The sequence below is a fragment of the Diabrotica virgifera genome, chromosome 3 (genome assembly GCF_917563875.1).
Source record: "Diabrotica virgifera virgifera chromosome 3, PGI_DIABVI_V3a".
Classification (NCBI taxonomy): Eukaryota; Metazoa; Arthropoda; class Insecta; order Coleoptera; family Chrysomelidae; genus Diabrotica; species Diabrotica virgifera.
The window spans coordinates 173,822,705-173,843,527 of NC_065445.1; the positions used below are offsets into that span (position 1 = coordinate 173,822,705).

General features: G+C 31.4%; 1 protein-coding gene across 4 annotated transcripts in view; it reads left to right on the top strand.

The window, feature by feature from the left end:
- LOC126881397 (uncharacterized) overlaps positions 1-20,823 on the top strand; it is a 246,378-nt gene that overhangs the window by 68,069 nt on the left and 157,486 nt on the right. Inside the window, exons 1-2 of one of the 4 annotated variants that reach the window (XM_050645655.1) lie at positions 5,793-7,502; positions 10,765-14,613. The exons of 1 other annotated variant lie outside the window; for it this stretch is intronic. In XM_050645655.1, coding sequence (XP_050501612.1) covers positions 12,904-14,196 — 1,293 coding nt within the window. In that variant the 5' untranslated portion in view covers positions 5,793-7,502; positions 10,765-12,903 and the 3' untranslated portion in view covers positions 14,197-14,613. Of the gene's footprint in view, positions 1-5,792; positions 7,503-10,764; positions 14,614-20,823 lie in introns of those variants that run through there. 2 more of the 4 variants (XM_050645656.1, XM_050645653.1) reach the window with 2 other exon arrangements.

Consider the following 20,823-nt stretch of genomic DNA (forward strand, 5'->3'; position numbering starts at 1 on the left):
GCACGCCATAGAGAATAATCTGTTGCTTCCGTAGGTGTTAGTTTTTCGAGGTACTCTTGTACGTTCTGATTCCTTATTGTGTGTAGTAGTCTTTTTAATTCAGATGCTGCTCTGTTATAATTCCTTTTATTGATTTCAGTTCTATTGTTTTGCCACTTTTTACGAAGTCTTCGTTTTTCTATGATTTTTTCTTTTACAATAATTGGATTATCACCTTTGGATTTATTATCGGCAACATTGGGAGTTGCGTGCCAGGCTGCTGTTTGAATTCCTTTTGTTAGATTTGCGACGGCTTCATCAATGTTCTGTGGTGTCTTGAGTGGAACGTTTAGTTCAATGTTCTCATCAAGTTTTTGTCGGATCTTGACACTTACGAGTGGAAAATTATGTTGCAAAATTTTTCACTGAGTTATCACGGAGAAGAATAAAATGTGAGATTTTTTCTAACGAGGCGACTGCTTCCAGGTTAAAATAATAAATAAGTATGAAAAAAATTCTCAAATACATTATACAAACTTTTTAACATACGGATTATTTATTTATTAATAACCGAAACTTAACAAAAATTTAAAAACTTAAAACATTTTGCATACAAGAGTTAATAAATTTCTCAAAACTGTTCCAGTCTCATAGTAATCTTGTAATCTAAAATTATCAATCTGATATCACGTCATCACTGATGCAATTAAGCTCTTTAAAAATTAAAACCAACTTAGTAGCTTTGACATTGCCTAGCCGATTACGTAGTTTGGAATGGTAAACCGTATGTTGAGAAGAGTCTTTCTATGTTGGCTGACGATGCATTAGCTGTGTGGAGCTGTTTAGCAAGTTCCAATGCTGTAGTATTTATATTTTTCATAGAACGCCACCATGTCCTTGGTATTACGTTCTAAATTAAATGTTTAGAAAACGTATATGGTTTAAACGGTACACACTTTGCCTAGCAATTAATAATAATTGGCAATGCTCCTGGATGATAATTTATAATAGATGGATTTTAGGTTAATTTCCACTAGAGCGCTTATCAAGCAAATTTGCCAAAAAATGAACCGGGGTCAAAGCCATTTCCATACGCTCCTTGAAGCTCCTTCGTATCATGTACAAAAATTTACCATTTGCATGTTTAAAAAAACATATTTAAAACATATAGTTATTACAATAGCGAACTTGCAATGATATTTTATAAATAGTAAATAGTCTGGAGTTCCCCAGGCAATAGCCTCTAATTGCAATTGGTTTTCTTATCTATTAGGTTAAAGAAAAGTTAAAATCAAAGTTATTAATATTATGCTTAAGAAAATATGATTTAAACAATGTTTTTTCTACATTTTATTTGTTTAAAACATAAAATTGTTTATGTTTAATAATGTTTAATAAAATAAAAAAACACGTGTTTTAAACATGTTTTATTTGGTTAAAACGGACAACTGTCGGATAACATAAAACATGCTATATAACCAGAAAAATGTTATACAACACGGTGTTTTAAAACATTTTTATTTAAAATTCTGTAACAAGTTATGAAACTTTGTTATTTAAGATGTTTTGTTACATAGTATGGACCCGGCTTTAGAATATTATATAGATAGGGTTCTGTTAGTTCTCTAAAAAAGATAACATTTTTTTGTTTTTTCTACTTTTGTATACAGTGAGCACGTAAAGGTTGGAATACATTCATTACTACACTAGACAGCCAGCCAAACACGTAGATATAGCCCTTTAGTGTTAGTGACGGTAAGTATTAGATTACCAAATATGTTTTATAGAATCTTCCGGTCATATCTTCTTATACATAAGCTAACATACCGCCCAATAAAAGAGAACAAATAATATGTCAAAAATAAATTATAGTGTTCAGGTTTGGTTAGCATTTTTTTTTAGAGTAAAAGTAGCACTACATCATATGCGATCCACTATGTCTCCATTCTTTTTTTCCTACTTGGCTGGAAGTCTCTGTAGTCTTTGATGCTGGAATATAAAGATGGACTCATTATCTCTATATTCTACTACATTTGATTAACATGCAAATTCATTGTTAAAATATCTTTAACTTTTCCTTCTTCTGCATATGTCTCATCATTTGAGCAGTGTCTGTGATGCCGTGATGTGATACTTTAAATATTTTAATCGTCCTCCTGCTCGTATCAAACCAAACATCAAACCCTTTGTGTCTACTTTCTACTTAGCTATTTAGAAAATTTTTAGAATATTCTATAGAAAAAAGCTATTAGCGCATGATTTTTGACAATGACATGCACAAACTACAGTTTGTATTTTAGGACTAGAATCTGGTTTTAGAACATGCAGCACTTGATAAAGAATAACGTTTTTCATAAAACTAAAAATAAAAAAAACTAGGTATACTCGTCAGATAGCAGAAACTTCTAATAGTAGCATTAAAAACGATTAATCTATCATTTAAGTTTTATTGTTATTCATTGTTTGTTATTTATGGAAAATACAATATTTTTGCATTAGGAGTGTCAGAGAAAATATGTGAGATATACTTATATATGCACTTTATACAATAGAGCCAAAATTACTTGTTCTAACAAAAGAAGATCTCGAAGATACCCAATTTTGTTTTAGAAATGCTTTGGGAACTAGGGAGGCACTTTTTGCTCTTAACAACGTATTACAAAAATGCCGTAACCAAAGAAAATATGTATTTGCATGTTTCATGGACTTCGAAAAAGCATTCGATAAAGTACAGCATGTAAAATTAATGCAAATACTGAAAAATATCAGAATAGATGACAAGGATATTCGTGTCATTAAAAATTTGTACTGGAATCAAACTGCTATCGTAAAAATTGGAGATAACTACACCGATAAAATCTTCTTACAACGAGGAGTCAGACAAGGTTGCATTTTGTCGCCAACATTGTTCAATGTTTACTCGGACCAGTTATTTAAAAAGGCACTTGAGAGACAGCCATATGGAATAAAAATCAACGGGGAACTACTTAATGTGATTAGAAATGCAGACGATACAGTAATTCTGTCAGATAATATTGAATGTTTCCAAATTCTGCTTGATCGTATCCACGAGGTAGGAGAGGAAATTGGCATTAAAATAAACTCAAACAAACCAAACCAAAACCAAATTTTTAGTGTTTAGTCGTGACCCACATCCCGATGCAAGCTTCAGTTAAATGGAGTCCAAGTTGAGAAAGTTCACAAGATGATATATTTAAGAACGGTGATAACGGACCAACTAGATCTAGACATAGAAATAAAACGTAGAATAGCAATGGCTAAAACTACTTTTATGAAAATGAAGTCATTTCTTTGCAATAATCATCTTAGTTTAGAACTAAGACAAAGAATGGTTAAGTGCTATGTTTGGTCCTTACTTTTGTATAGTGCAGAATTGTGGACGCTAAAAGTATCGATCATGAACAGAATTGAAGCATTGGAAATGTGGATTCATAGACGTATGCTGAATATACATACCTTGGAAAGCAAGAAAAACTAATGAAGAAGTACTAAGGAGGGCCAACAAAGATAGAGAACTGAAGAGGGGGAGTCGATATAAAATATTACAACTGATCCTTAAAGGCAAAATAGAGGGTCGTAGAGGTGTAGGAAGAAAACAAGTTTCTTGGTTAAAAAACATTCGTGAATGGACTCAGATATCAAATGCAGGACAATTATTCCTTATTGCAGAAGATCGAGAAGCCTTCGCAATGGTGATCGCCAACGTCGGATAATTCTGATATGGCACGTGAAGAAGAAGAATAACAAAAATTCATTCTTAGAAGAAAAACAATATATGTTAACATCTGTTTTATTAAAAAATGATTATCCTTTGTCGTTTATAAATAAATAATTGTCAAGAATGGACCGAATGGAACATAATAACTTAGAAAGGGATCATATAACATTCACACAGAATAATAGGATGAAAATAACAATACCATATTATATAAAAGGACTATCCGTGAGAATAAATAGAAAATAAATTCTACATTTTAACAAGAATCAAAACAACAAACACATTGAGATCTATTTTATCTAAAACGAACCTAATTAGTCCAAGTAATGAAGCTTGAAATAGGACAAAACCTCGCAATTTTTACAGAATGGATCGATTTGCTTGAAAATTTGAGAATAAGTAGTGGATAGTCCAAGGATCAAAATCTATATGATGCCGAAAGGCGCTTTTACCATGGGGGTGGTTGCCACCCCCTTTTGGGGGTGGAAATTTTTTATTATATTTTGACCACAAAAGTTGGTAAAAACGTTCATTCTAAGCAAAAAATGTTCTATACATTTTTTTTATAAAATGAATAGTTTTCGATTTATTCGCTATCGAAAGTGTTAGTGTTATATCGAAAAATCAATGTTTTTAATCAGTTTTCTGCTAATAACTCCATAAGTTTTCGTTTTATCAAAACAACCTTACTAAACAAAAATGTACTATTTGAAAAAATAAATAAAACCGTGTTTTTTAATTTTCTTTAAGACCAACATTAATCAAGATATACTTTATTATATGTTAGCTCTCCTTTTTCAAATGCTAAATATTGTAGTTTCAAAGTCAAAAGACGGGAAAAATATGCATTTTTCGAGAATAATTTATTAAAACTAATTTAAAGAATTTAAAAATATCTATCTCTAGAAATAAAAAAGAAGTCTCTAGCTCAAAAATTAAGTGACTTATAATGGAAAGAATGTCAGTCCCTATTTTTTTTTTCAGCGCAAAAGTGGTCGGAAGCAACCCCGTAATCACCACCCTAATTAAAACTAGGCATTGACCTTATTTGGTCTTATTTATTTATGTATTATTAATACGTTCGATAAGTTTGACCGACTTAGAATGATTCGTTTTTAAAAATATGAAGTTAACAGCGATTAACGAATTTTTGTAGTTTGGAAAAAATGGCCTTTTCTTCTGAATAAAAAGATTAGCATCAGAGATGTGAAAAAATATTTTAATATTAAATTGTAGCTAATTTAATTCCCAAGAATCTGGTATGAAAAAAATTTTTCTATGACAAAAATTAAGTGAGCTATTGACAATTAAAACTTGTAATTGCATGCAAAAACCACCTTTACCAACCCTTTCAAAGTCACCTCTTTTTGTGACTAAGGATTTTAATAAAATTTAATATTACTTAATAAGTTTGTAGATCTTGTAACAACCTACAAAATTTTTTTATAACAAACTTTCTAGGATACAAAATAAAAAAGTTACGGTTAAAAAATCAATATATTTTTTTGAGAAAAAAAAAAGGATAAATCCAATTGTAAGCATAATAATCTAAGTTAGCGGTGTTTTTAGTCATTGGCCTTATTCATTCTTCTTTATTTGTATATTATTAATATATTCTAGAAGTTTGACTGGCTTAGAATGATTAGTTTTTAAAAAATTGAAGTTAAAACGAAAGAATTTTTGTAGTTTTGTAAAAAATGCCATTTTCTTCAGAATAGAAAGATTAGCATCAAAGATAAGAAAAACTGTTTAAATATGAAATTGTAGGTTATTTAATTCTTAAGAACTTGGTGTGAAAAATTTTTTTCTAGGATAAAAATTGAGTGAATAGTAAATGAGTATACTATAGAAGAACATTGATTTTTTCCATATAAAACTATCACTTTCGATAGTGAATAAATCGAAAACTATTAGTTTTATCAAAAAAATGTATACAACATTTTTTGCTTAGAATGAATGTTTTTATCAACTTTTGCTGTCAAATTATAATAAAAAATTTCCACCCCCGGGATGGGGTGGCAACCACCCCCATAATAAAAGCGCCTTTAGGCATCATATAGATTTTGATCCTTGGACCATCCACTACTTATTCTCAAATTTTCAAGCAAATCGATCCATTCTGTAAAAATTGCGGGGTGAAAAGCTTCGGTTCCTGGACTAAATAATGAACTAGAGACAACAAAGAATTGTATTTATAAAATACCTTGTGAATGCGAACATTTTTATTTAGGTGAAACATCAAGACCATTAAACGTTAGAATAAGTGAACGTCAGTCTTATATTAAAAATAAAGAATTTGATAGATCTCAAATATGTAAGTAGGCTTTGGACAATGAACGTAGAGTTCAGTGTAAAGATTCAAACATAGTATCTACTGAAAGAATCAGGACTAATGTATGTTACATGAAATCAGTTGTGTCGCAAATTCCTCGTCAGAATACAGAAGTATATATTCATATTCATATAAAATCAGAGTTTGGTGTCAATTTTGACAGTAAACTGAATGTTATGTGAGCACCACACTCTCGGCGAAGTCGATCGAAGTTCAACAAGTACGAGAGTGTAGACGGCCACTTTATGCTACTTTGCTGCGCCTCGGTCTACTTCCATTCTGAGGCGGTTTTTGCGATCGAGTCAAAGGGATCGATGTCGGTATCGCACCGCCTGAATGTGTTCCTCGCGAAGTAGAACGAGTGTGTAGTTACGGGTACTTCGGACGTCGGTCATTTTTGGCGAAGTAACTTCGCCGAGAGTGTGGTGCTCGCAAGACCAAATACTTACCATGTCGGGATAATATCATGAGGTTTTTTCCTGGTTTGCCTCGTCATTTACTATGGAATCACTAACACGAGAATATTACTGTTACCATTGCATGTGGTTGTCTTTTTAAATTCAAATCACACGCTATGATTTTATGACGGATATTCTTACGTTAAAGTTGATTTCATATAATCGAATGAACTATCTTCCAATAAAATCGTCCCAGGAACGCAACTCATAAATATTGACAATATCATTTTAAAGTCGTCTACTTTAAAATGTATTAATATATGTCTTCTGAATTGTCAATATGAAAAAGTCTGACTAAATTAAATTATTAGAAGAATTTTTTTACCAAAAGCAACATAAACAAACTTTTTTTAATTTCTTAATATTTTGTATTTCGATAACTATTTACGAAGTGGAAGTCGAAACGTCAATAAATTTAATTTCCAACTTAAATTGTGGCTTATTTCCCCAGTAAAATAGTAAATTAGGTATACTATGTGAGAATGTTAAATCTTGGAATGAGGAGTTCTCCAGGCAAGCTTCCAAAACATTTCCGCGTTTCGGAATTATTTTATGTATTTTTAAATTATACTGCTGGTTTCGGTTAGTAAAAAAGCCAATAAAAGGTATTTATTTTTAGAATAAATCTGCAACCAAACGAGTTCCTACATCACGTGCAAGACATTTTTTAAATAAAATATTTTTGTGCATTTTAACATTTGAACCTCTACTTAAAATATTTGTTTAAGTTGAAAGGGCGATAAATATAGAATTGTATTTATAACCTCCATCGCCAACTTCCTTGAAATCAATCGAATAATAAAATGAATGAAAAGTGAATAATCTTACTAAATATAACCTGACAAAGGCTTTAAAAGTACTACTGTGGAGTTTCGTAGTGATTTCTCAACAGTCGAACAGTTAAGTGTTTTGAGCTGCATTCTTTAAACATTTGTGTTAGTCCAAAATATATGAATAAATAAAAAGGATCTAGGATCTGTAATCCACTAGATAGGTATGTTATTTGACTTTTTCTCTTGTTATTAGCGGCTTACTTGTTATTAGCCGTCCAGGAAAAAGCTTGTTGTGCATGTTCTAATATTTTTTTTCTATGGATGCTATACAATGTGCAACTTCTCTCACTACTTACATACATTCAAAACGAACAATTTCTCAGGCTGTGAGAAAAGTCGGCCATTGCAGTGAGAAATATTTTTTCTCACGGGTTCCATACGTAGAATCGCGGTTTCCATGGTAACATGCACAATACAAACACAAATATTATTGTCAAATAAAATGTGTCAAATCAAAACTTACCAGGAATTACCTTTCAAAACTGTTCAAATATAACTGGTAGTAACTATAATTTTAAATAAATAAAAGTATATAAATATTAAGAATATTAAATACCTACATATGTGTATAGTATGTATTTTATTTCAATTTTGGCATATAATCTACATAAAAGCACCTAAATTTTTTAATTTTGAAGTTTGTACTCTTGACAAAAACGCATCCATAGAAAAAGTACAGTATACAACACGTGAGAAAACGACATATTTCTCCCTCGCTTGATTTGCGGCACTCGCCTCGTACCTCGGCTCGTGCCAACAAACTTTTGCGCTCGTGAGAAATATGTCTTTTTTCTCTCTTGTTGTACAATATACTATTTCCAGAATACATATATACACACACTCAAACTTATATGGAAGCACCATGTATTTCAAAGCAATATTTATTTCTTTTGAAAAAACTTGTTATTGTTGCGAAGAATAAGGGTTTCTATTGAAAATAAACAAATCGATAAGACAATAAGATAGTACAGCTCGGTACGGTATTTATAGGTTATTTGCTTGAGTTGCAAATTGAACGAAAATAAATAAACTAACTTTTGCGTCCAAAAACGAAAATATGCCTTAAGTGGGGTTATAGAACTTACAATGAGGAAAGATTATTGGTCTTGTGGAGCAAGTAATGTTCTCAGAGGGACTTAGCTGTAGAGCTAGGCGTAATACAGGGCGTTCTGTCCAAAACCTATGCTAGGTAACAGGAACTAGGAAGCTCAAAAATGAAGCAAGGGAAAGTCGCCAAAAAGTAATAACAGCTCGCCACGATCGTTTTAATTGTCCAATCAGCTGGAAGACACCTACCCATTTCTCACCTTCAGCTCCAAAGGCAGCTTTTGGAAGCTACAGGTGTAACTGTTTCAGTTGAAACGATAAAAGGAGTTCGTGTCAAGAAGTATACAGCAGGAGACAGTTATGGGTTCTCGAGTTATCCAGTCAGCACAAGATTGATCGCCTAAATTGGTGTCTTCACCACCAAAACTGGAACATTGGGAATTGACAAAATGTGCTATTTTCAGAAAAAGTCAGGATTTTTGTAAAACCAGATGACCCACGAAATCGTGTAAGTACTTAGAGGTCGAGGAAGACAAGCAAGAACGAAAACTGCCAGATCTGTTCACAAATATACAAGGGGAAGTGTAATGTTCTGCAGAGGAATAATTCCTCAATTCCACAATTATTGTGATCCGTAAAAAACTCCTAAAATTTTCATCCAATAAACTTTAACTGCTCACAGGTATGTTGATAACCTGTAGTTAGACTCTGGAGAGGTGCAACAGGAGAAAAGTTAATTTTCATGCATGATAATGGATCATACCATTAGAGTGACTAGAGACTTCATTCAAGCAGAAGGTATCCCTTGTTTGGAGTGGCCTGCTTGCTCACCAGATTAACCCTATAGAGTATTTGCGGGATATGCTAAAAGAAAAATTAGAGCTCGCCGAGAAAATCCACAAAACACCGCACGGCTAGTACAAGCTGGTCTTGAAGAATGAAGTAACCTACCACAAAAAATGTTGATAATTTGATTAGGAGCGTGCCCACGCATACAAGCTTGCATAAGGACTAGAGGTGATAACACTGACTACCAAAAAAAAAAACAAAAAAATAAATAAAAATAATTTAAACATTATTCGTTTTACATTGAAATTTTTTCTGCTATTGACTTTGACTTTAAAATGGTAGGGGAGCCCAAGCGGGGATTTTTGCAGTTACTCGAGCGCGTCAGATTATCATATGGGGAGAAACCTGGTAGCCTGCAGATGTACCTCCAACATATATTGGCTCTTAACACAGGGGAGTTCGTTAAGGGGGCCCGAAAAAAAAATCTGTCCTTAAAAAAACTCAAAATTGTCAGATTAAGATAAGGTAAGTTAAGTACATGCAAAAGAGTGTATATTTAAAAAATCTGACGATTTGAGCCGGGCGGAAGGAAATGGGTAAGTCCCAAACTTTCACAAGAAAAAAGCGAATATTTCGCGAAATGAATGACAGATCGAAAAACTAAAAAATATTTGCTCAGTATTTTTTAAAAATCTATCGAATGATACCAAACACGACTTCCCACGAAGAGGGGTGGGGGTAAATTTAATATTTTAAATACGAATACCGCGATATTTCGCGAAATGAACATCAGATCGAAAAAATGTAAAATACACTTATTTAAAATTTTTGAAAAATTTATCGAATGGCAACAAACACGATCCCCACGGAGGTGGGGTGGGGGTACTTTAAAATCTTAAATAGGAGCCCCCATTTTTATTGCAGATTTGGATTCCTTACGAAAAAATAAGTAACTTTTATTCGAAACATTTTTTCGAATTATGCATAGATGGCGTTATAATCGGAAAAAACAATTGTTGGAAATGGAAAATTAAATTAAAAAATGGCAAGCGCCCACTAAAATGGAAAACTTTACTTAACTTTTTTTGGTTTTAGGATCTACTCTTCACAACCCAATAGGTCCCCATAACGCTCGAGTGACTGCACATTTAGCATACTTTGCTCCCCTACCAAAACAAGTAGTTTCAATTTGTTTGTTAAATACTTTATTGTTTTATTTAATTGTGATGTATTTGTTATTAAATTGCTTTAAAATAAATATTGTTGGACTTCGTGTCTGTTTTTTTAAATTTGAAGTTTGAAATAATAAGAAATGTCAGATGATTCCATATAAGTTTGGGTGTGTGTACTTTATGTTCGAACTGGATGTTTAACTTAGTAATAGGTTTGTTCTAGCAAACAGTCAAACTAGTCAGAACCGTCAGCAAACAGTTGGTCAGTGATTAAACATAATACAGTCATCAGTGCTATCCCATCTACTCGCGCTGGTCCACTATTCGCTGATGGTTTCAAACCGTTTGAAACTGATGCTAGAACAAACCTAATACAATCTGCTGGACTGCATTTTGAAATAATTTTTTTTTGGAGATTCCATGATCTCCAGTTTTTTTCTATTGCAGTTCTGTTGATGCTGGAACTGATGCTAGAACAAACCTAATACAATCTGCTGGACTGCATTTTGAAATAATTTTTTTTGGAGATTCCATGATCTCCAGTTTTTTTCTATTGCAGTTCTGTTTGAAACTGTTGCAGCGTTGATAGTTTTGTGATATACGAACGAATAGTATCACAGAAACCGTCTTCGACTAAAGCTAGAAGCTAATCTGTCCAACTGATTTGTAATTTTTTTCTTGTTTCCACGCTTATATCTTTATTCTTCATGTATTTTTACTGCTGGCAAAGACAATGCAACTTTTTTTGACAAAAGTATTTTATTTTTCAACATTCCAAATTATAATGCCCTTATTGCAAATTGATGGGTCCAAATCGTGGAAATAGCTATTTACAGTAGCCAAAACTGGGGCATAGGGCGAATAAACCGCTAACTGAAAGTTAGTTGTAATAATAAATGGCCATAAAACTTGTCATTTTTTGCCTTTTTCTTTCCTTTTAGAAGTATGTACTTCTAAGATTACAAGGCTTCTTCTTCTTTAAGTACCGTGCCCAAATTTTTAGGCGTGGCTTCCATAACAATTTGCCGATATCGTTCTCGATCTTGTGTGGCATGTAACAATTGATCTGCTGATAAGCCAGTCCATTGACGAAGGTTTCGGAGCCATGAATATTTATTTCGACCAATTCCTCTTTTTCCGTCGATCTTTCCATTGAGTATTAACTGCAGCACCCTGTATCTGCTACCTCTCATTATATGCCCCAGATATTCAAGTTTTCTCTTTTTTATGATCTTCATTAAGTCACCTTCGCCTTGACCTACTCTGTTTAAGACTTCTCTGTTTGAAATGCGTTGATACAAGGCATAGTTTTCAAAATCATCTACTCTGACACAATCTTCTTTGATGGCTGAGAAGATAACCTTTATGTATCGGTGATTTGGACCGAGGTATTCTGTTTCAGAGTACAGTGGTAGACCAAAGGTTTATCGAAGATTATGAAACGGCGCCAATGGGAAGAAACGGTTTAGTTTTTGCTCCGGTACTCCGCACTGGCGAAGCGTCCATGTAACCATTGTTACCATTGGTAACAGTTAAAATTTGTAAATAAATATTTTATGACTATTACGAAATAATTCCATTCATATTTTTTAAAAATAGAAATATTTGTTAATAGTATCTACCTAATTCAGTAAAATAGCCAACTAGACGCACGAAAATATCAGCGAGTTTATGTAAAATCGGTTGCACGTTATTATAATACGCCCTTACCACAGTATAAAGAGGTTCCATATTTATTATACTGTGCCCTTACCGTGCGCCGCGCCGTTTACCACTTCTGTGAGTGGCAACGATAGTCAGGGTTGCCAACGACCGAACCTCGTTTTCTACTAGATTTATATATAAAACCTACCAAATTCTACTAGATTGAGGATAAAATCTACCAAAAATTCTACTAAATTATTTGCTCACAAATGACACATGACAGCCAAAAAAGAAGAAAAAAATGACAGATGACTGCCCAAAAAAACAAGAAATGACAGATGACAGCCGAAAAAGAAGAAGAAATGACAGATGACAGGCTATTTTGTTATATACAAAAACCATTTTTATTTAAAATATAATAATTTTTATAAATATTTACATGAACAACAACTGAAATTTCTAAAAAATAATTTTAAAAAATGTTAAATACTTATTCTATAGAAAAATATATCCTCTCTAGGAGAAAGTGGTGAAAACAAGAGAAACAAGTTACATTTTAACTAATACCATTGTTTAAGAACTATTGTCCAAGTAAAAAATACTGTAGAATAGCTTTAAGCCGGTGAAATATGATATTCTTCAAATATAGATGTTAGGTCAAACGTTTAAGAAGCGGCCCTTTGTGAAAGCATCTGTGTTTTTACGGCCAGACCTCCCGCATATCTATTCACAAGTTTCGTGCAAAAGATTAGTTTTAGTTCGGTAGCCTAGCAGTGTATTAGTACTGGAGTGTACGTGTGTTAAGTGATACGAGTGTTTTGTTTGCTGTAATTATTTTTAATATTGGTTTAGTATTTCGTTTGGAGAGTGTCAAGTGTTGATTTTTGTAATTTAATTAATGTGAATAGTGATGTGGCGCCCGTGGGATAATGTAAATATCGCGTACGATAACGCTGATATTGTAGAAATTGCCAGTGCTAGTGTGAATGTAATTACTAAAAAAAAAGAGATCGTAAAGAAGATTCGAATGCATTTAAATGCAGAAACACAGCAAGTATGTTTGAATGTATACAAAAATCTACGTACGAAATTCGGCTTCGATGAAACACTATTGGCACAAGCCACCTCTGATTTAACAGAAATTCCACTTTCTACTGTATATAAAATAGTTAAAAATGAACCCTATCATCGCAAGAAACGATGTGACTACAAATTTTCAAGACCTTTAAATCCTTCACTTATAAAACTATTGAAAACCACAATATACGACTGCTACAAAAGCAATGAAATACCTACAATAGAAATAATAAGAAAGAAATTGGAAACAACCGGTCGAAATATGAACTGCTGTGAGAAAACTCTTCAAAATTGGATAAAAAAAATGGGCTTTAAGTTCAAAAAAATAAATAAACGTCAAGCAATTATGGAAAGCCAAAGAACAGTCAACAGACGTAATATGTACCTAGAAGAAATTACTAAATATAGGCAAGAAAATAGGAGAATTTATTATTTAGATGAAACTTGGTATGATACCCACGATACAGTAAAGAAAGGATGGACAGATGGTTCAAGCATGTGCATACCAGAAATGCCTGCAAATAAAGGCTTGCGACTAATTATTGTACATTGCGGAGGAAGTGAGGGATGGGTTCCGAATGCTTTAAAATTATGTGGGAAGAAAATGGAAGATTGTAACGTTGACTACCACAAGAATATGGAAGCTGACATTTTTGAAGATTGGTTTGAAAACTCGCTGATCCCAAACTTGGAGAAAAACAGCGTAATAGTGCTTGACAACGCTTCCTATCATTCCCGACAACTCACTAAAATACCAAATACATCTTCAAAGAAAGCTGACCTACAAAATTTTTTAATGGAAAATGATTTGTATTTCGAAGATTTTTACACAAAAAAACAACTTATTGAAGTTCTACACACAAAGCAATTTAGAAAATTATACGCTCTAGAGAGTATTGCCGAAAAGCATGGACACACTATATTGAGACTTCCCCCCTACTTTTGTGTTTTCAATCCTATTGAGTTAATTTGGGGACAATTAAAACCAAGTATAAGGCGTTCAAATAAATTTCCTAAATTTGACAAAAAGGTAATTGAGATCATTAAAAAAGAAGTAGCCAATATTACCAAAGTAGACTGGCAGAAAAGAATCGCCAAAGTGATTCAAAGTGGAAGAATATTATAAGAAGATTGGGCACTTCCACATTATTGGTGGAAATAAATTTATTATTGAATTGGGCGATGATAGTGACGAAGAAAATACGGAAGAAGGAGAAAATGAGTTAAGTGTATCAGTATTTTAATTGTTGTGTTGTGCAATTCATTTTCCAAGCATAAGTGTACTAATGAAAAGACTCGGTTAAAAAAATATTTTTAGATTTTGTATTTTTAATAAAAAAAAAGAGCGGGGACATGCTTGCATTTTGTGCTGAATTTTAAAGTTTTGAACTGTATACCTAAAGTAATTTTAGGTCTAACTGTGTTTTTATAAAGTTCTTTTAGTATCAGTAATTCTAATAATAACAAGATTAATTATAAAAGCTATTCTACATCAGTTATTAATGCAAGCATGCGGTAAGAGGGAGGTCCCTGTGAGGTTAAATGTTATTAAAAAATTGATAAAATTAATTTTAACACATACAATATTATGTCCTGCTTTAACGGTATTTACCTAAGTATAAATAAATATTTTTAACTACATATTTAATTACCAGAAAACACCAGCTGCCGGCCTAATATTAAAGAAGAACAACCCAAAGAAAGCTACAAATCTTACCTATTACACTATATAGATTGCTTGAACTATACCCTTTTTTAAAGTCTCTTTCTTGTGCTTAACACAGTTTACTATCCAAAATTTTACTTTTAGTTTAGCGTTTCGAATTGTAAACTTATTTTAATGTAAAACTATAGCTTGTTCCCAGTAAAAATAGTGTATTAAAGTTCGTTTCTAATACTCAATAAACCCCAACCACAGATTAACATAACATAATGTTGTGTTAATCTGTGCCCAAACTGATAAAATGCTGCAAGCATTGGCAATTTCATTTGATTGCACATATCACAAGAATATCCTAAGGTAAAAATAAGTTGTATTTAACTGAAAGGAAAGTTCTACATATTAAAAATGTAAAAGATAACTATAAGTTCTAGGCAAAAAATTTTTAAATAGTATATATGTACAAAGTTCATTTTTAACTTAAAATAATTTTCGATTTCCTCTAATTCTAAACCCACAATGGTATGTTTCTGTCTTTTGTAATGTCTAAAGGTAGGTATATCGGAATTAAAATAACATTTGTATATATTTTTTGCTCCTTGTGAACTTTTATTTACAATCAATTTCTTAAAAGTTTTAAGCAAGTTTGAATGAAATTTTAAGCAAGGAAGGATGATGATCCAATGATGCTTCGTCTTATAGGTTTATTTCACTGTTGTATTAAATCTTGTAGCCACGTTTGCTTGAATCTTCTGATTATCGGTCCATTGGTAGATATGTTTGATCAGTTCGTTATCTTGGTTTCTTGTTCGACTTTCATGGTTGGTAGCTGTATTTCATCTATGTGTATTTCTTCATATTACGAAGGGAATATTCAGGTCAGTGTGAGATTACTGACATACCAGGGTGCGCCAGTAATTAATCTAAGGACTTTTGATTGAAAGTGTTGTATGGTTGTAATGTGTGTTAATTTAGCACAATCCCAGAGATGGATACCATACATCCTAATTGATTTCAACATGGCTTTGTATAGTAGTAATTTGCTATTCAATGACAATTTGGATGTCCTACCAAGGAGCCAGTATATTTGTCTGAACTTGAGATCCAACTGCCTGCATTTCATTTGGAGGTGTTTGTTCCATGTTATCCTTTGGTTGATATGCAATCTAAGGCATTTAAGATGCAATGTAAATTAATTTGAATGCACAAATATCACGCTTGAGATGAGACATTGTGGAAAAGTCTAGGATTTGTTAAAATTCTGGATTCAAAAGTAGGAGTTCAATTCAACAGATATATAACATAAATGGGATTAACAATATAAACATGTTAATACAATAAAACAAAGCTTTAAGTATTTATTTTTTAAATTTTAATACTTTATGTATTAGAATCTATAAAGTTTTGAACTAAAAGTATTACAATTTCATTTGCATGCCACCAGCATTTGTTTATTTAAATGTGCTATAAAAAACCACCATAAAGCCAATTCCTTTACTATTATTTTTTTTGTCCTTTAAAACAATTTGTTTATTCATACATTTTTGCTAGTTGTGGAAGTTCTTTTAACGGAATGTGATATAACATACTTTAAATGATACTTTAAATCATTTCAAATCAAACACCAATATCATGTATGTATTTATAAATTTATTAACAAACTGCAGTCCAAGAAAAATAATATATTATCAACATTAACCATTTACAGTAAAACCTCCGTTAATCGAAATAATTGGGGGGTAGGCCATTTTGGATAACAAAAATTTCAGTAAAAAATTACATTGTTTTTTGTATTATTTTATCAAATTACATAGTATTGGAGAGATGTAGCTACAAAACATCATTGTCAAAGGGAAACACAAAAGAAAACAGATTTCTTTAAAAAAACACTCAACATGTTCATTTTCCTTAATTTTATTGCTTTTCGTTTAATTTACTTTTTATTGACAAAATTATTGAAACTGTCAGCCATTTCGGTTTAACAATGTTTTGGTTAACGGAGGTTATACTGTATTTGCCTTAAATGGCAACATTTTAAAACAAACAAACACAGACGCACAAAAAGTTGCACTAGATTTTCTCCTGGTTAAAAATGTATAAATGTACTGCCATAACTTGTTGGATTAAATAACCGCAGGCTCAGTTGCCAGTATTTCAATGTTTTCTCTAAACAACTGCAATATTTGTAAAGCTGATACTATTTGAACAAAAGGTATCTTGCATTGCATCTCATTTCACATATTAATATGAAAAATCTCTTTAGACTACCAAACCTTCTTTCAATAACAATTGAAGCAATAATTTATGATTGATTAAACAGCACTTTAACTGCTGTCTGAAGATTCTGCAATGGTGTCATTTCATTAGGTAGTTGAGAACTGGATATTTCCTAACAATACATTGTCCATAAATTCCTCATTTTATATACTCATAATATGCAAAAGTATTTAACAACTAAAATAGAGTATTTCTGAATACACTTCCAGTAGGATGAGTATTATGATGGGTTATGTTGTTCTTTAAATGACAAAATACTAATTAAATTCAACGTTTTACTCTTTTCCATGATCTTATTTTACTTTTTATCTATATTACAGGTAACTAATAGAATTTTAGCACATTTTAGAAGTTATTTTTTACACATTTATAAAAATAAAAATATGTAATGTCATTGTCATTTGTCAAAATAAAAGATTCCTTTACTTACAACCAAATCCTACTAAAATCTACTAAATTTTCTACCAGATTCTAAAATCTACTAGATTTAAAATTTTCCCACTAAATCACAAGAAATTCTACTAGATCTAGTAGAAAATCTACTAAATTGGCAACCCTGACGATAGTAGGATCTTTGACTGGATCGTCTCTGAAAATTTTGCGGGGACGATGGCTCTGAAACCGCGTATTGGTGTTACCAAATTTTAATTTGGTGACGCTAGCTAGGACCGGTGCCTATCGGGACAGAAAATACCAACCGTAAGAATATCAGACTTAATAAATGCAATTTTAATTATTATTATAATTATAGGTAATAATTATAATTCCATTTATGAAGTCTGTTATTCTTAGGGCCGGTATTTTCTCGATTAAACTCCGGTTAGTTAACCGTACCGGCCCTTTGGATTCGATTATTGCATAATATGCATTATTAATTATTATTTTATAACTTGTAACTGTACTTGCTTATTATACAGATAATACCTATACCTTTTTATATATATCTATACCTTTTTATCCTATATAAATCATATTAATCGATTTTAATTACTTGTCGAAATATATTAATTAACAACAACATTATTATAATATGACATATAATAATATTGATTATACAGTACATTGTAGTGTATAATCAATAAAATAAAAATTATTTAATATTTTAGGCTAAAAATGACAAATGAATGTACTGATTAGTATACTAATTATACAATTTGGATTTTTTAATAAAGTATAAAGGTGATATAATACATATTTTACCTAAAAACAACAAATATGTTTTTAGTTTGTAGATACTTTATATAATTTCTTAAATTTTTAATTTTTTAATTTTATTTCATCTATTTTTATGATAGACCTGGATCGCGCGTACCAAAAAAAGTTGATTAATAGTAGTGTTGCCCAAAATTAGTCTTGGTCTTGCAGTCTTGGTCTTGTTCTTGCGTTTTAGCAAGACCAAGACCAAGACCAAGACCGCCTTATTTTAGCAAGACCAAGACCAAGACTGACCGTGCAAGACTTGAGCAAGAACAAGACTAAGCCTGCGAGACTCTTGCGTCTTGCAGTTTGAGCGTCGTTTTATGGAATAATACAGGGTGTAACAAAAATACAGGTCATAAATTTAATCACATATTCTGGGACCAAAATAGTTCGATTGAACCTAACTTACCTTAGTACAAATGTACACATAAAAAAAGTTACAGCCCTTTGAAGTTACAAAATGAAAATCGATTTTTTCCAATATATCGAAAACTATTGGAGATTTTTTATTGAAAATGAACATGTGGCATTCTTAGGGCAGTAGTATCTTAAGAAAAAATTATAGTGAAATTTAGACACCCCATAAAAATTTTATGGTGGTTTGGTTCCTTTAAACCCCCCAAACTTTTGTGTACGTTTCAATTTGATTATAATTGTAGTAACATTAGTTAAACACAATGCTTTAAAAACTTCTTTGTCTCTTGGTACTTTTTCGAAAAGTCAGTATTTGTCAAGATATTTTGCATATTATTTGTCAAACTCACCACGTATTTGTATATGGCCACATATATGTTATGAGTTATGTTCATCTGTGATATGGCTAAGTACGATTATCGAGACTTGATAATAATAGGAAAATTTATTTATGATTTACATTTTTAGGTATATTTTGAACCATATTAAAAAAGAAGTCACATCTCGATAAAATGTACCTTATCGAAAAAATACAAAGAAGCAAAAAAGTTTTAAAAACACTGTGTTTAACTAATGGTACCGCAGTAATAGTTTAATTGGAACGTACACAACCATTTGGGAGGTTTAAAGGAACAAAATCCCCATAAAATCTCTACGTAAACATATTAGAAAAGAAACCGCAACTCGATAAAAACTGCCTTGTCGAAAAAATACTAAGAACCAAAAAAGATTTAAAAATATTGAATTTAACTAGTAGTATCACAATAATAATTTAATTGGAACGTACACAAAAGTTTGGATGGGTTTAAGGGAATAAAACCCCCATAACATTTTTATGGGGTGCACAAATGTCACTATAATTTTTCTTTAAGATATTCCTGCCATAAAAATGCCACATGTCCATTTTCAATAAAAAATCTCTAATAGTTTTCGATATATTGGAAAAAATCGATTTTCATTTTGTAACTTCAAAGGGCTGTAACTTTTTTTATATGCATATTTGTACTAAGGAAGTTAGGTTCATTAGAACTATTTTTGGTCCTAGAAAAGGTGATTTAATTTATGACCTGTATTTTTGTTATACCCTGTATATTAGTTCGGGTATATGCTTAGAGACTATGAGATACAAAAAAATATGTAACAATAATTTGGAAAATTGGATTTATCCACATTATGAACAAGACGATGAACATACATACCGAATTAAAAATATGAACACTTATTTATTGGATACGTACTCAGAGGTCATAATAAATTATTATACATACAATGTAAAAATAAAATATTTCATTCTTTACCAATATCAGACGACGCCTTCGCTCCGAAATTAATTACAATTGAGCAATTGTCTAGATTTTGAGAATAGCAACCTTTCATAAAATAATCTTCTTGTGTTGTGTGTATAATAATATCGCATTGAAACTTTTAAAGAAGTATGTCGCCTATAAGGTGATAAAAATATAATACGAATACCATATCCACTGTTACAGACAACCACTCAATTGTTTTTCCTTATCCATATCGTAAAGACTAAACGTCCTACTTATAAACTGTTTGCAATTAGATATTAGATCAATCGGCCAAACAAAATTTTTTTGCTGAAAAAGCACTAGATAAGATAATGCCTGGCTACCCTGGTAAAATGTGCGCACGGCATTCAAAAAAAGAGATATGTATTTATTATTATATAAAAAGAGATATTGGCCGATGTGTGATTTTGCCATTGTTTTTTATTGTTAATGAAGAACTTATGAGAGGATGGGCTGCATTTAAAACTAAAAAACAATGTTTTTTAAAATGAAATACACAAAAACTTATCGACAACTGATAAATAAAGTTTAAACTTCAGTTTAGACATTTCGAGATTTCGAAAATAATATTTTTTACTTGTGTTTTTGAGACTCGAAAATCGTCATTTTTCGATTTTTTTCAGTTTTAAATTGTTTATAACTCGGAAACGAATAACTTTAGACAAAAACTACAAAAGACCTTTTTTATTCCATATGATTCAAAGAACGTAAAATAAGTCGGCCAGGGCTGAAACAATTGATTTTTATAATTTGTTTAATTTTTTTTACATATATATAGAGATAACTCAGAAATTACGGCATTTCGTTATAGGAAATATTATATGAAAATTAATAGTATTTATTATGGTTCAAAATGCAAAAATATACAGGGTTTTCTATTCGAAATACGAAA